The sequence below is a fragment of the Nicotiana tabacum genome, chromosome 18 (genome assembly GCF_000715075.1).
Source record: "Nicotiana tabacum cultivar K326 chromosome 18, ASM71507v2, whole genome shotgun sequence".
NCBI classification, from domain to species: domain Eukaryota; kingdom Viridiplantae; phylum Streptophyta; class Magnoliopsida; order Solanales; family Solanaceae; genus Nicotiana; species Nicotiana tabacum.
Window position 1 is genome coordinate 11,754,962 of NC_134097.1, and position 16,164 is coordinate 11,771,125.

General features: G+C 40.1%; 1 protein-coding gene and 1 long non-coding RNA gene across 2 annotated transcripts; both read left to right on the top strand.

Moving 5' to 3' along the window:
• The first annotated feature begins 8,150 nt into the window (after positions 1 to 8,150).
• Positions 8,151 to 8,987, top strand: LOC107771581 (uncharacterized). The gene has a single exon (XM_016590988.1). It carries the CDS (start codon positions 8,151 to 8,153, stop codon positions 8,985 to 8,987), a length of 837 nt encoding a protein of 278 aa, XP_016446474.1.
• A 3,545-nt stretch (positions 8,988 to 12,532) lies between these two features.
• On the top strand, positions 12,533 to 15,264 carry LOC142172868 (uncharacterized). Its single transcript, XR_012701893.1, has 2 exons — positions 12,533 to 12,742; positions 13,897 to 15,264. It is a non-coding gene; the product is annotated as an uncharacterized LOC142172868 (long non-coding RNA).
• Positions 15,265 to 16,164: the final 900 nt, after the last annotated feature.

Consider the following 16,164-nt stretch of genomic DNA (forward strand, 5'->3'; position numbering starts at 1 on the left):
AAATACAGCGGAGGAATGACAATTGGTCTATGAATGCTTAGGCTTTGGTTGATGAAGTAGCGAGATTTGATGTTCTCGAGTGTGATGGAATTCTCATTTTGATGTGGTGTCGTCGTCCTTGTCGGAACGCATTAAGGTTCGTCGTATTATGGTTTTGTTTGACTTGCCTTCGGGGCAGGATGTTGTGAAATAGTGCCTAAGAAGCGGTTATCAGATATGGTAGGTGTATGTTGGCTTCAGAATCTAATCGGTGTTCCTAAAGCTAATGGCTCAAAAACGATGATCTTTGAGGAGGCTTAGAGTTGGTAGCAATTGGTCAGATCAGGTGCCATAGAGATGGATTTTTCTTTGAGGCAGTATTTGGGCAGCGAAGGATGAGGAAGGACATGGCGGAAGGAGTCTTGCGGTGGTTGAATTACTAGTAGGTCAAGTATGAAAAGCAGAAGCCGAGAAGTTGCTTAAAGGAGAGGGTTTAACCAAAGTGGGAGAGTGGCAAAGTAGTATATGGGTTCTGTGGTAGGATAACCACACACCTTGAGGAAAGTTTAGAGCAACTTGGGAATTATGGTGGACAGTGACTAGGTCTACGGATTTTATTTGGATGCAACATGACTTCGAGTTTGGAATGTATTATTGGACTTTCAATTGATATCAATGGGGAAGAAGGAAATCTTGGTGGGTTCCAGGGTTATGTAATTGTAGCTTCAAACTAAGTGGGGGAGCCCCACTGTCTATGATTGGATTTTGTGATTGTCTACTTGTGAGGTTTCTGGTTATCGGTCTGTTGGTGGGTTATTACGACTAAGGAAAGAAAACATCAGTGGTAATTCAAGCAAGGGATTTGAGGAATGTCTGCTATATTTGGCCTTATCGATCCATGTTTCAGGTTTTGGGAGGACTCAGAGTTTATGATTCGTGTGGATGTGATGTACAAGGAAAGGAACTCGGCCGGTTGCTTCTTTGAGAGGGTGTTCATGTGCTAGCAGAGCCTTCGAGTTGATTATATTCGGACCAAGTCAGAGTGGGTGACTCTCAACAACGGTCCTAGTGGGTTCAAAAAAATTAAAATGCGGCGCCTAAGGATTTCGAGTCCATGGCGTGGTTAAGTATCGAGCCTTTGCAGTGGATTATGAAATGGACTTGGAGTGTTCTATGTTATCATCGATCTGCGGTGCAGTATTGGAGGAATGGGAGAAAATAACTTCGGATTCATAGAGAAAATATTAGAATGGGTGTACCAGTTGAAGATGCTAATTTGCGCACAAGAAGGGTATGAGATGGTTCGTGGGTTTTGAGACAACATGGTCTCGTAAAATTGGGTCACTCAGGATGAGTGCGAATTGAGTTCGTTATATTTTGAATGGATCTATTATTAATTTCTGAGGCAAGTCCAGAGTAAATTAGAAGAAGTTGGTTCGGTTAGCAATGGTTGAGTCAGCATGATGGTAGCAATGATCAGTTCCTTTAGCGTGTTAACTTATATAGGTGATTTGTGGCAGTACGTGCGAGGCTTGACGACCGCCATAATTTGATTTATTTGGGGGCATTCGATTATTATGGCCTGTTATGTGTAGATGGATCCCGGAAGAGTTATGGTGGTTTAGACCACAACTTGAGGTTTGTATTTTCTGCGGTTATGGGACTTCAGTCGCGTGTTGCAATGGTTTTCCTGAAATGAGTTAAGTGAAGGGTTTCTATATGATGAAGTGTTTATTCTATTAGTGGTCCATGAGTTATGATGAAATTCTTGTACTCTCGCTTAGTAGCATGTTAGGTGCAGTAAGCGGCGTGGGAATTGGAAGTTGAGGATCAAAGTTGCAGTTTGGTGTTGGCGAGAATGTCACGAGCTCGTATGAGCAGGAAGGAATTCAGATGTTTAGAGTAAGTTGGTATTTTCTGTAGCATCACCTGAGAACAATGTCCTATGTAAGAGGCTTTGTGTACTTATTTGCGGATTCCCGGTTTGCTTTATAGCATTAGTACGGCCGGTGGTATGGATTTGAAGACTTTACTACCTGGTGCGGAAGATCGTGGGAGCATATCGCACAGGAAGATTGTATAAGTGTGACATGTAGTCACTTGATTGATTAATGATTGAAACCAAGTATGGAGATTGTGGTACTATCGTTAATGTGAGAGTTTAGGCTAGGAAGTCATTCTATTAATCGGGCTGTGGACCGTGTGAGTTTGTTATATATTTGATGGATGTTCTATGTGTCATGGGAAAAGGTTATTATGGATCCTTGAAAGGTTATTAGCCCATTATTGTACGATCAGAATCGGCTTGAGTTCCTTGGATGGGTCTAAATGTGAATGTATGCTCTGTATTAGGTCGGATGTGTTCATTTCAGCATAGCATTGCTTACGGAGGAGTCTTCAGGCTTTAGATGTTATTTCCGTCATTAGCTATTCTATGTCATCTCTATTGTGCCATGTGGGTTCTGAGACGATTTGATTATTCGCACACGTATTGAGGTCCCATATAGTTTGTGGTGTTGTGAGAGAAAGATGGCTCTCGAGATGCAGGTCATTTATTTCACCTTAGTTGTGCTTGGGTTTCGTAGAATACGGCACTATCCGTCTCCCCACAATTTGTATTATGCACTCGGCGTGCTTGTGGCCGATATTCAGGCATTTCGTAAGTATAAGCTTTACGGCATGATGTTTGTATTTTCTTCTTGATTGTTATGTGCGGATCGGGTGGCATGCCTCCACCGGTATATTGTTTGGATCGGGTTGCACGCCGCAACGATATCATGGTTGTATCAGGTTGCACGCCGCATCGGTATCATGTGTGGATTGGGTTGCACGCCGCAATAGTGAGATGTTGAGTACAGTTCCATATATCTATTCTTGTGTGTTTTGTTTCTCATTCTATGAGAAAGGTTCATAACATCTTTTCGGTTGTTTTATTAGTTATGTGGGCTGGGTAATTCTTTTCCAGAGTTCGCTTTTCTTATGTATCACATTCGAGTTTGTAGCTTGTTGGCACGTTGTGAGCATTATATGAGACTTTTGGCAGTGTCTGAGAGCTTATTGCCTGAGATACTTGTACTGGGCGATGGGAGGTTATTGGGCCTGGGATCATTGCGATCAGAGTTAGGAAGGGTATATTAAAAGGCAAATATCATTATTCAGTTTAGAATGAGGTAATGGTTCTTGTCAGGAGGAGAGCCTCCAAGATTTGTGATTCGGCAGGTGGTTATGAGTTTGTACATATCTCTTCCGTCGTGGCATTATTGCGAAAGTTGAAACATGGCTTATATATGTTATGAGGTATACTACTGGCTTCAGGTCCATGGAAATTTCAGCTGTTGTGCTTGGGGAAGATTATCTTGGGAAAATGAGTTATGTGGTGCATGGTGTGATTTCAGCGGAGGAGCATGGTCATGTTGGGTTCAGTGTGTGGTGATTGATACGCTGTTCTTATGTTAGAATCTGGTATCGTAGAGAATTCTGGATGTTGGAATATGGTTCTAAAGCTTGTTAACTAAGGTAGCAGGAAGGATCTTCAGTCTGGCTCGAGCTAATATGCTCAACTGGGTTGTAGTGGCACGGGTAGCTGCACGAGGTGTTAAACAGAGATTTTGGACAACTCCGGAACAGTTCTTAGCACGTTCGAGGACGAACGTATGTTTAAGTGGGAGAGAATGTAATGACCTGACCGGTCGTTTTGAGCTCTAGCACGTCGTTCAGCGATTTGAGGCCCTGAGTAGCTTCACTTAATGTATGATGACTTGTACGTATGGTCAGAATTGGATTTTGGGAAGTTCATAGTGGATTCAGATGGAAAATTCTAATTTGGGAAGCTTTAAGTTGGAAGAATTGACCAAGGTTTGACTTTTGAGCAAACGAACTCGAAATAGGGATTTGAAGGTTCCAACAGGTTCGTATGATGATTTCGAACTTGGACGTATGTTCGGGTTGAGTATCGGATCGTCCGGGAGCATTGCGGCACTTATTATGGAAGGTTGGCACTTTGAAGGTCTAAGAATTTCTTAAGTTTGGTTTGAGGTGGACCTTGGTGTTATCGATGTCCGTTTGAGATTTCGAGCCTTGGAATAGCTTCGTATTGTGATTTATGACTTGTGAAGTTTGGCGTCATTTCGAAATGTTTTGGTACGGTTCGGACGCATTCGTCGAAGTTTGAAAGTTAAATAAAGATTTTTGATCGTTGATTCGTAGTTTCGATGTTGTTTGATGAGATTTGAAGGCTCGACTAAGTCTGTATGGCATTTTAGGACTTGTTGGTAGGTTTGATTGAGGTCCTGGTGGCCTCAGATGGATTCTGGATAGCTAACAAATCGATATTTGGACTTAAGGAGAAGCTGGAAAATCTGGTTGTTGGTGTAACCGCTTCTGCGGAAGATTCATCGCAGAAGCGGCCTCGCAGAAGCAAGGAAGTGGACCGTAGAAGTGGCTAGGAGTGAACTGGGCAGAAGCCGCAGGTGCGAAGGATTTTTCGCACTTGCGAGATCGCAGATGCGACCGTTGGAGCGCAGAAGCGGAGGTTGGCCAAGAAGGCCTGGGCCGTAGAAGCGGAAAAGGAGGCACAGGTGCGTGAGTTCAGAAGCGCTTGTGGCCCGCAGAAGCGGAAGCGCAGGTGCGCTACTTTGGGCGTAGAAGCAAGGGATGTTGGGTTGTGCTGAAGCCGCACCTGCGATGGATTATCCGCAGGTGCAGAGCCACAAAAGCAGCTAGTGTTCCGCAGGTGCGAAGGTCAGGCTAGGTAGTGTGTTCTTTTAGAATGGGGGTTTGGCCCATTTTCATCTCATTTTTTCCATGGAAGCCGATTTTGGAGACTTTTCGAGTGCTATCTTCGTCAACTATAATGGAGTAAGTGATTTCTTCACATTGTGAGTTAAATATATGGTTTATTATATGGATTCAAGCATGAAAATTGATAGAAATTGTGAGATTTGAAAGAAACCTAGAAATTGGTATCTTTGGACATTTACCACGAAATTGGACATGAAATTTAGAATAAATTATATATTTGAGTCTGTGTTGTTATGGGTAATGATTATCTTCGAAAATTTTCGAAATTTGGGCACGTGGGCTCGAGGGGTAGCTTTATCGACTTTTCGAGCGGAGTTGAGAATTTGTTTAAAATGATTTATTATGAGTATCAGAGTATATTTTTATTGGTTTGCAGAATTGTTTGACTAGTTTTAGAGCGACAGGCATCGGTTTGAGATGTTAGAGAGGCTTTGAAGCTAGTTATGGAACTTCGGAGCGAGATAAGTTTTCTGTCTAACTCTATTAGGGGGAAACTACCCCTAGGTGATGTATTTGATATGTGTTACTTGATGCGGAGGCTACGTACGCATGAGGTGACGAGAGTCCGTACTTAGCAAGATTCATATTATTGTTAGGGTAGACTTAGGTTCACACCATGCTATACTTGTACTATATGGGTTATCTTTGCTCGTTTAATTCCTTTATTTCACATTACGACTTGAGACTAGACTTGCGTGGAGTGATAGAATTGCCATTGTAGAGATTTGACGGGCTTCATGATTAGCCGTGGAATAATTATACTCTCCTTAAGAATTTCTCCCGCGTTGTGTGTCTTCGTCGAAAAGCTTCCTTAAAGTTCATAACGCATACGTTTATTTTTGAGTGGGGTCAGGGACCCGTCAAAGCTTCTTATTCTAATGGGATCAGGTCGTTCTCCTCGGTAGTGTAATAGATACATCTATGGTTCGTGCCGTTCGACCCTCGATAGTTCGTGCCTTTCGACCCTCGGCAGTGCGCACATTATGATGGATCAGGTCCTACGCCTTGGCAGGATTATGTATCACACTCTCATGGGAGCGGACCGTTCGCCTCGGCAATATAATAGATGTATCTATGGTTATGCACTATCTTATGATGGGATCAGGCCACACACCTCGGTATTTCTATAAAATACCCCTATGGAATCGTGTGTAATATTTTGTCAAGATGCCCATGGACCTGGGAATTTTCCTGATTTTAATTATGGCAATCTATCTGGTAAGATCCATTACATATATATTCTCTGATTGAGGAGGTAACTGTTAATCGAGAGTTTGAGTTGCGGTCGAGAGGAGGATTGTACTACGTATTTACACTTGTTTATTTTGCTTGTTTACTCTGCCCCATATTTGTTTACTTCTTATTGTAACTGTCTTATTGGACCACTAGTTCGTGTCGATGTCGACCCCTCGTCACTAACTCTCTGGGGTTAGGCTAGATACTTACCTGGTACGCGTTGATTTACGTACTCATGCTACACTTGCTGCACATTTTGTGCAGGTACATATATGTCTGGTGATCTTTTGGGCACATAGGTGCGGCTATTGCGGGGACTACGTTGAGCTGCATTCCATGTTACGATCCGCAACATATAGAGTCTCAATCGGGGTTATTTACCTTCTTCTGTCTAGTTTGTATTCCAGACAGATGTTGTATTTTATCAAATTTCCTAGTTGATGCTCATGCACTTATGACACCGGGTTTTGGGGGTTCCTATTGGATGTTTAGTATGGTAGTTCACGTAATTATTATTTCACCCTGTAAATTCTATTTCATACAATTTACTTAATGGAAATTATGATTTCAAAAGTAATAAAATGAGTAATTAAGTCGATCAATCACTGTTGGCTTGCCTGATGGCGGCGTTAGGTGCCATCACGACCTGTAGTGGATTTTGGGTCATGACCGCAACAGAGATATCAAGGCCAAATACATGCGGAGGCACTTTAACTTGTCCGAATTTTTCGTTTAGACACGTAAACTTCGGCTAATACCTACTGAACAAAACTATTCCAAAAGTGTTCCAATTAGACACATTTTGCTGACATGGCAAAGTGTGTATTTTCCACTCTCTTAAAGCACGTTTAGTATCTCAAAAAGCAGTAAATTTATTTTTTTTCTTCTTCTCTTTTTTCATATTTTTTTCTTTTACTCTGGTTTTGCCTGAAGGTCTGCCTACCTTGCTAGAAATTTCCATGGCCGGCCCAGCAGGAAGCCCGCTTCTCCCTTCTCCGCCAAGAACACTCTGAAAAAATATTAGATCTGGTTTTTCCAATCCCACCCAATTTTAACACCACCATCAGCTACAGTTTTCCTTGTAAATTTGATAATAGAAAACCAGAGTCAAAATTGGTTGTCGAATATGTGTACTGAAATCAAAAAATTGCATTTGTTATCAGAGTTGGTAAGACGATTAAGGTAACATAAACTTAAAGATTTAAAATTGTCAAGCAGAAAGTTATTTGAAATTCACAGCTAAGTAGAGACACTTTACTTATTTGTCTATCCTCTTTACATATTTCATAAGCATTGTTTCTTCTCTGTTAATGGAGTTTCTATCTGGGTTAGTGGTGGTTGCATCAAGATCTCCTCTATATCAATTCTAGTTCCCAATTTCTACTACGAATCTCATTTTAACACTATATCAACTAATTCTTCATGTGTTTAAGCTGCAAAAAGCTCATGCAAATTTAAGAAAACATTACTCGAAAAAATGAAAGGACATATCGGGAGAGAGAAAGAGAGTTTTTGTTTTCGGGGGGGGGGGGGTTAGCTATAACGGAGTTGTTTATTTATTTTCCCCTCAAAACTATTTTTTCCTAATTATTTGGGATCAAATTCCAAGTGTCTCTGTTTCATTGGTTTGTTTTGCCAGGTCAACTGCATTGGAAATGCACGCACTTTATATTTTGGCTATCTCAGCAAAATGTGTCTAATTAATACACTTTTGGAGGACTTTAGGTGTTCAATAGGTACTAGCCTGAGTTCAAGTGTCTAAATAAAAATTTTGCACAAGTTTAGGTGCCCGCGTATATATTTGGCCGAGATATCAATAACAACCGCAACCTATGGTAAAACAAGAGGATAATGACATGTCTGATATCAGAAACATGTTGAAATAATTGGTAGGAGACAAAGGTAAAATGGAAGAGGCAATTATGTCCAACTTTGCGGCCATTAGGAACATTGAAACACAATTGGGACAACGCTCCTCAGCCGTGAACAACAAACCATAGGGCACTTTACCTGGAGACACAACTGCTAATCCCAAGGACACTAGGACTCATCTTGTGCTAGCGGTAAGTCTGAGGAACGAAAGAGATCTAGTTAGAGAACAACAAAGACAAATAACTAGGGATGCACTTCAACCCATGGCTGAACATTTTGAGTCAGATGATCAAAATAACCTCACTGATGTAGTGATTCAACAAGTTGTGTCTAAGAATGTAATTGAATCGGAGAAAGTACTAGAGGTAGTGCCAGAAAAAGTGAGACCGAAGGAGGGGAAAAAAGAAGCAGAACGGCTAGTTGTACAGAAAAAGCCTCCTGCACCATTCCCTCAAAGATTCGCAAGGAAAAAAAAGGACGATCAGTACCGGAAATTCTTTGAAATCCTAAAACAACTTAGTGTCAATATTCCCTTACTGGAGGCACTGAAAGATATACCTATGTATGCTAAAAGGACGAAAGACTTCTTGTCAAAGAAGATTAACTTTCAGGACATGGCAACGGTACAGCTGTCAATGGAATGTTGTGTTGTAGTTACCAGGCCCATTTCTCAAAAACTAAAAGATCCTGGAAGTTTCACCATTCCGTGCATGATAGGGGATTATTCTTTTGCTAAGGCATTATGTGATTTGGGAGCCAGCATCAATTTGATGCCTCTAGCCATTTATAAGAAACTTGGCCTACCAAGCCTAAGACCGACAGTTATGCGACTGCAGCTAGCTGATCGTACCCTGGCACACCCAGAAAGTATTATTGATGATGTATTAGTACAAGTTGACAAGTTCATTTTTCCTATAGATTTTGTTATATTGGATTGCAAGGTAGACATTGAAGTCCCACTCATATTGGGACGACCCTTCTTAGCTACGGGAAGAGCACTTGTTGACTGTGAAGTAGGGGAACTGAAGATGAATTTGAATTATGAAGAAACTGTTTTCCATGTACAAAAATCAAAGAAACGACCAAGTGACATTGGATAATGTTCAATTTTGCAAGTGATGGATGTGATTATACAAGAAAAGGAGGAAATTGTTCATCCTGCAGATCCTTTGGAAGCTTATTTGTTGAATCTAGATAAATTGAATAATGAAGATTTGGCAGAGTGGGTCTTGGCTCTTGAAGGCCAAGGATATTGGCAAAGAGAGCCAAAGTTTGAACCATTAAATTTATCTGAGAGAAAGACACCAACTGCCAAATCATAAATTGAGGAACCGCCTCAGTTAGAATTATAGCCATATCCAAGTCACCTCAGGTATACATTCTTGAGGCCTAACTCTACTTTACCTGTTATTATCTCATCAGGTTTGCGAGGTGTGCAGGTAGATTTGCTTATACAAGCATTACAAGAATATAAGACTGTCATAGGTTGGACGATCGTTGATATCAAGGTATTAGCCCTGCTTTTTGTATGCATAAGATTCTATTGAAAAAGGGACGCAAACCTTCCATAGAACATCAAAGAAGGCTAAACCCGAACATGAAGGATGTGTTGAAAACAGAAGTGATAAAGTAGTTAGATGCAGGTATCATTTTTCCTATTTCTGATAGCACATGGGTGAGCACCGTTCAATGTGTCCCAAAGAAAGGTGGGATGACTGTGATAAAGAATGAAAACAATGAGTTGATACCTACCAGGACTATAACTGGATGGCGCATCTGTATGGACTGTAGAAAACTTAATAATACCACCAGAAAAGACCATTTCCCACTTTCATTTATCGATCAGATGTTGGATAGACTAGCTGGGAGAGAGTACTTTTGTTTCTTAGATGGTTATTCAGGGTATAATCAGATTCATATTGCCCCTGAGGACAAAGTAAAGACAATATTTACTTGCATGCATGGCACTTATGCATTTCACAGGATACCATTTGGATTGTGCAATGCACCGGCCATATTTCAGAGGTGTATGATGGCCATTTTTACAAATATGGTGGAGGACACGATGAAAATATTCATGGATGATTTTTCGGTGGTGGAAAATTCATTTGAAGATTGCTTGAAAAATTTGAAAAGTGTCTTAAATAGGTGTACAGAAACGAATTTAGTATTAAACTGGAAAAAATATCATTTCATGGTACAAGAAGGCATAGTCTTAAGGCATCAGGTTTCCAGCAAAGGTATAGAGGTCGACCGTGCTAAGGTCGATGTGATAGAGAAGTTGCCACCACCCACTTCTGTTAAACCAATACGAAGTTTTCTCGGTCATGCCGGCTTCTATAGACGGTTTATCAAAGATTTCTCTAACATTGCTAATCCATTGTTTAAATTGCTTGAAAAAGATCACCCTTTTGTGTTTTCTAATAACTGCAGGCTAGCATTTGAAGAACTGAAGAAGAGGTTAGTAACTGCACCATTCATTGTTGCACCTGACTGGGAGCAACCATTCGAGCTTATGTGTGACGTAAGCGATTACGCTATAGGAGCAGTTTTAGGACAGCGGAAGGACAAAACCATGCATCTTATCTATTATGCAAGGAGAACGTTAAGTGGGGCACAACTTAACTACACCACAACGGAGAAGGAGATGTTGGCAGTGGTGTATGCATTTGATAAGTTCAGAGCGTACTTGATAGGCTCAAAGGTAATTGTTTACACTAACTATGCAGCTCTCAGGTACCTAATATCTAAGAAGGAATCCAAGCCATAGTTGATTCGTTGGGTGTTACTCCTGCAAGAGTTTGATTTAGAGATTCAAGATAGAAAAGGGGCTGAAAATCAAGTGGCATATTACTTTTCCCGGCTAGAAAGAGCTGAGAATATGGTGAAAATAGAGGAGATACAAGAAACATTTCCAGATGAGCAGTTATTGGCCACCTCACTTGACATGGTGTCGTGGTATGCAGACATAGCAAACTATCTAGCAACTGGTATGGTACCTTCTGATTTTCCCCTGATCAAAAGAAAAAGTTATTTCGTGACTGTAATTCATACTTTTGGGATGATCCGTACCTATTTTGTATTTGTATTAACAATATGATTAAGAAGTGTATCCTCGAGAAAGAAATAAAATCTGTTTTGCAGGCTTGCCATGCTTCTCCATATGAAGGACACTTCGGAGTTATCCGAACAACAACGAAAGTTCTTAAGTTAGGTTTCTATTGGCCAACAGTCTTTAAAGATGCACGTAACTAGGTGAAAAAGTGTGATGAGTGCCAGCGCATAGGTAACATTTCTCGAAGATATGAGATGTCTATGCGAACAAATCTGGAGGTTGAGGTATTTGATGTATGGGGAATAGAATTCATGGGACCGTTCATCCTCATTTGGTAATAAATACATATTAATTAGTTGCAGTTGACTACGTGTCAAAGTGGGTCGAGGCAGTGGAAATACCAACAAATGCTTCCAATGGAGTGATCAAGTTCCTAAAAAGAAATATTTTCACCAGGTCTGGTACTCCAAGGGCAATAATTAGTGATGGAGGCACTCATTTTTGCAACCGAGCTTTTGACAAGATTTTGGAAAAATATGGCGTTCGCCATAAGGTTGCAACACCAAATCATCCACAAACAAGTGGCCAAGTAGAGGTGACAAACAGAGAAATTAAGAACATCCTCACAAAGACAGTTAATGGCACTAGGACTGATTGCACAAATAAATTGGATGAAGCATTATGGGCATATCGCACGGCATTTAAAACTCCTCTTAGGATGTCACCATACATGCTTGTATTTCGAAAGGCATGCCATCTACCTGTAGAGCTTGAACAGAAGGCTCTATTGGCGTTGAAGAGTTTGAACTTGGATTTGGAAGCTGCTGGAGCACAAAGACTAACAGAGTTACATGAGTTAGATGATTTCTGCCTACAAGCTTATGAGAGTTCAAAATTATAAAAGGAGTGGATGAAAATAGCTCATGACAAGCACATCTTGAAGTGGTCTGGCCCGTTCAGAGTGGTTCAGGTATTCCATATGGAGCAGTTAAGGTCAAGGATGGCAGTAGAAAGTTTCAAGTAAATGGTCAACGTTTGAAGCATTACCATGGGTTGGTTGAGGAAAATAGACTAGCGTCTGTGATGGAGTTAAAAGACCCTTGATCCGAGTCATTGAGTCGTGCCACGATATTAAATAAGACGCTTGTTAGAAGGCAACCCAAGTTTCTAACCTTCCTCATAATTGTTGATTTTTCTTAAGTATTCAATATTTGGAAAAAAAATAGGAACCATAGTTTTAGTTTTAGCTTATAGGAATTATATATATATATATATATATATATATATATATATATATATATATATACTGATTTTTATGCTTTGTAATATTGGTAGCGAAAGTTACAAGAATAGCGGAGTAAGAGCTTGACCTCGCGGCGTAGGGTGTGGAGTGATAGATTCTTGGGTCCATTGGTATAAAAACAGCACATTATCGCTGTAATGTATGCTTAATGTAAGGTTTTTAAGTTTGAGAATACTACATTGTGCGACGCAGGGTCACCACGCGCTCAATTGTCCTCCTAAAAAAATGCAAAAATAAGTGCATTTGTGCACTGTTGTGCGCTCGGCATGAGATATAATCGGGTAAGTTTAAAATTTTATTTTCTTTTTTTTAATTTTAATTTTTTAATCTCAGACCCTCTCTAATATTTTAACCCTAATTTAAAAACAAAACAAAACAAAACAAAATAAAACAAAACAAAAAAACACATACTCTCTCTCTCTCTGATCACCTGCAACCTTTCCCACACCCCCTTCACGCTTCATATACGCCCACCCTCTCTCTCCGCCGGCGAACAGGTATCACCTCTATCTCTCTGTCGTTTCTTTTTTCTTCTTCTTCTTCTTCTTCTTCTTCTTCTTCTTCTTCTTCCCTTGTCTTTTTTTTCTTTTGTGGTGTTCTGTCGTGACCATTAGAGTCAGGCGACCTAGAGTTTGAACCTAGGACTGATGTTGCCCCATCGTTATGCTCTGTTCCCCACTCCCCCTGCTCTAAATTCTCGATCCAAATTTCATATCCCTTGTGATTACTTTAGGTTTTGGGGACAATTGAAATTTTATTAATACTTTTTGAAGAATTGTTAATGTTTCAGTGCTAAGTTGTATGGTTTGCCAATTTTACTTCTTGAAAGACTCCTGGTAGGGCAGACCTTTAGTTGTTTTGTGAAAAGTTTACGGTTAAAAGATTGCGCAAATCTTGTGTTTGCTGAATTGTCACAATTAGAATTTGGTTTAATTAGTGAAGTCTGAGTAACTACGTCTTTTTTCGTATGAACTGGACTTTGAATGTCGTTCTAGATGTAGTGATCATCTGGCAATAGCTATATTGTAGTATCATATGCGTGTCATTTGTACAACTGGAGGCCCTAGGCCCTACTCTCACATATCATATGTGGTACTTGACAGTGAGTCTGTCTGTTGTGTTGAAGGTCATGCTCTTTCTTTGTACTTTGACATAAAGTGCATGGACACCTTGTGTGCTAGTTGCGCACTTTTGTGGATAGAGTAAGTTGCGGTGGTGTTAAATGTTGACTTGCAGGATGCTCTAAATTTAAAGTGTGTGGTAACCCTTGTACTCAATCTTTTTAATGTTCAAAGCTTGAGTTAGCATCCATTTTGTCTGTGTTTGTGGGAATGTAGCACCAGAGTAAAGTCACTATGTGCTCGGGTAGCCTAATTTTGCCATTGTGGGGTGATGTTGCAAGCTATCTTACTGTTTGTTTTTTAAAATGTATGTTGCACCAATACAGTTGGAGGGGGAAGTCTGAGTACCCTAAAGCTCTGTTCTTGGCACCCTGTTAAATTGGATGATGATGGCAGAATTGTTACATATAACTTCATAGATCTATGGTTACTGAACATTGGACGTACAATCCAACATTGTTGTTGACTGGATGCTTGGTCTGCCTCGTCCCATCAGAACACATACTTATTATCATTTTTTTTGTTTGCAGAAAATTGTTGGCTCACTCATCTAATGCATCAAAGAAAAGTTGAGTGGCAAAAGCAAGCAAACACTAACTCCCGAACAAGAAGCTGAAGTAGAGCAACCTGTCACCAAGTGACCAAACTCGTCCAAACAGATGTTTGTTGAAGGAGCCAGGGAATTTTACGAGTCACTGCTGACAAAGAAACACTTACCTGAACATCCCATTGACGAAAATACTTATGGCCAAAAATACCCTAAATTATTGACGGAGCTAAAAAGAAGTGGATGGGATATTCTGCTTCAGAGTATGGTCAAGGCAAATTTGACCTTAGTTCGCGAACTATATGCGAATTGGAAATTCACAAAGGGCGACATAGTGATGGTTCGTGGTGTTAAGGTTGACATCAACTCTGAAGGTTTGAATGGATTTTTGAAATTAGAGCAAACAGATATTACACCGTTGGAGAACTAAGGTCATCCAAAAGGTGCTCTGTGTTGACAATCCGAACACAGAGTGGATAAAGAGAAAGAGTAATGCCTACAATCCCCTAGTTTACAAATGGTTAACAAGAAAAGCTCGGGCATATCTCTCTTTTGTGTTCCACAGGCTCATTCCTTGCGAAGGCAACACTCATGTTATGTTTGAAAGAGTTATTGTAACATATGCATTGATGACCAAAACAGATGTAAATGTTGGGGCCCTGATGTACAGAGAAATGGAGCAAACAAGAGATAACTATCATTTGCGGTTGTTCTTTGCAAGCACACTGACCAAGTATATGATGAGTTTGCGTATTTTGAAGGAGCCCGGTGATGAAATGGAGCTTTTTATTCCAAAGAAGAAATATATTATTTCTATAAAGAGCCATAAGGAAGAGAAGTTGACGGCTTTCACAACTGAGCAGCAACTAGCATGCATGAGCCGGATGTTGACTCGTATATGGTTGGTGACGGAGAGAGATATGGCTGCTCGCCATATTGATATTAGTGATATCATGACACAACTAACTTTGGACGAGGATGAGCGTTGTTTGTTTGTCCTGTCATCGACCACTCGACTTGAGACCGAACGTGAGACTGATGCCACCACTTCTGCTACTACTACTTCTCTGGGCTACATTGCTACAGGCTCAAGGCCAGAGGATGGAACCACTCCTGATGTGATAGTTTAGGGAAGTGCCTCTACACCCTACTTGTTTAATTTGTGTGCATTGGGGAAATGCACAATCATAAGTGTGGGGGTGGGAGTAGTCTTGCTTGTGAATACTTTTATTTTTTATATTTTTTAGTATCTTTTATTCTTCTTGGATTTTCTTTTCCATGGTTCTTTCCCAAGGAGCTTTTTTTTTTAAACAGGCATTTTTTTTGTTTTAAGGAAAGTTCGGAACCTTGATATGCCTTCTCTAAGAGTCACCAAGTATGCTTGAATTGTCTTTTTCATCTCATGCTTGCATATTGAGGGTTGAAATTGAGTGAACTCTGAATTCTATGTATATAGAGTGGTGAGTTCAAATTGAGCATTTCCATCTTCACATGTCATTCTAGGACTTGCCCGGCTTGTTATTTGAGGCGAAATCCTAGGATGTTCTCAAGTTAAGAAATGATTGTAGGCCATCTGTGATAACCTAAAATGTCATCTTTAAATTTAATAAGAAACCTAAAATGTCATCTTTAAATTTAATAAGTAATTCTATATTCCATGACCTCGAAAAGCACCATTTATCATTCCTCGAATTACGTGCGCAGTCCGTATAATTTTTTTCGGAAAGTTTTCATGTGAAAAATGGATTAAAATGTGAATTAGAGCCTTAAAACTTAACTAAGTTGACTTTGGTCAACATTTTGAGCAAACGGACCCAGATCAGTATTTTGACAGTTCTGGTAGCTCTGTATCGTGATTTGGGGCTTGGGCATATGCCCGGAATTTACTTTGGAGATCCTTAGCTCAAGTTATGACCATTTAACGAAAACTAGTAATTTAAAGGCTAAAGATTTTCAAGTTTGACCACGGGATTAACTTTTTGATATCGGAGCCGGAATTCAATTCTGGAAATTTGAACAGTTCCGTTATGTCATTTATGATTTGTGTGCCAAATTTAAAGTTATTCCGGATTCATTTAATATGTTTTGGCACGAGATTTGCAAATGAAAAAGTTTAAAACTCAAAGGCTGAATAGAGGTGTGAATTGCAATTTTGATGTTATTTGATGTGATTTGAGCCCCTGAGTAAGTCTGTATGATGTTACGAGACTTGTTGGGATATTTGGATAAGGTCTAGAGAGCTCGGGTGAGT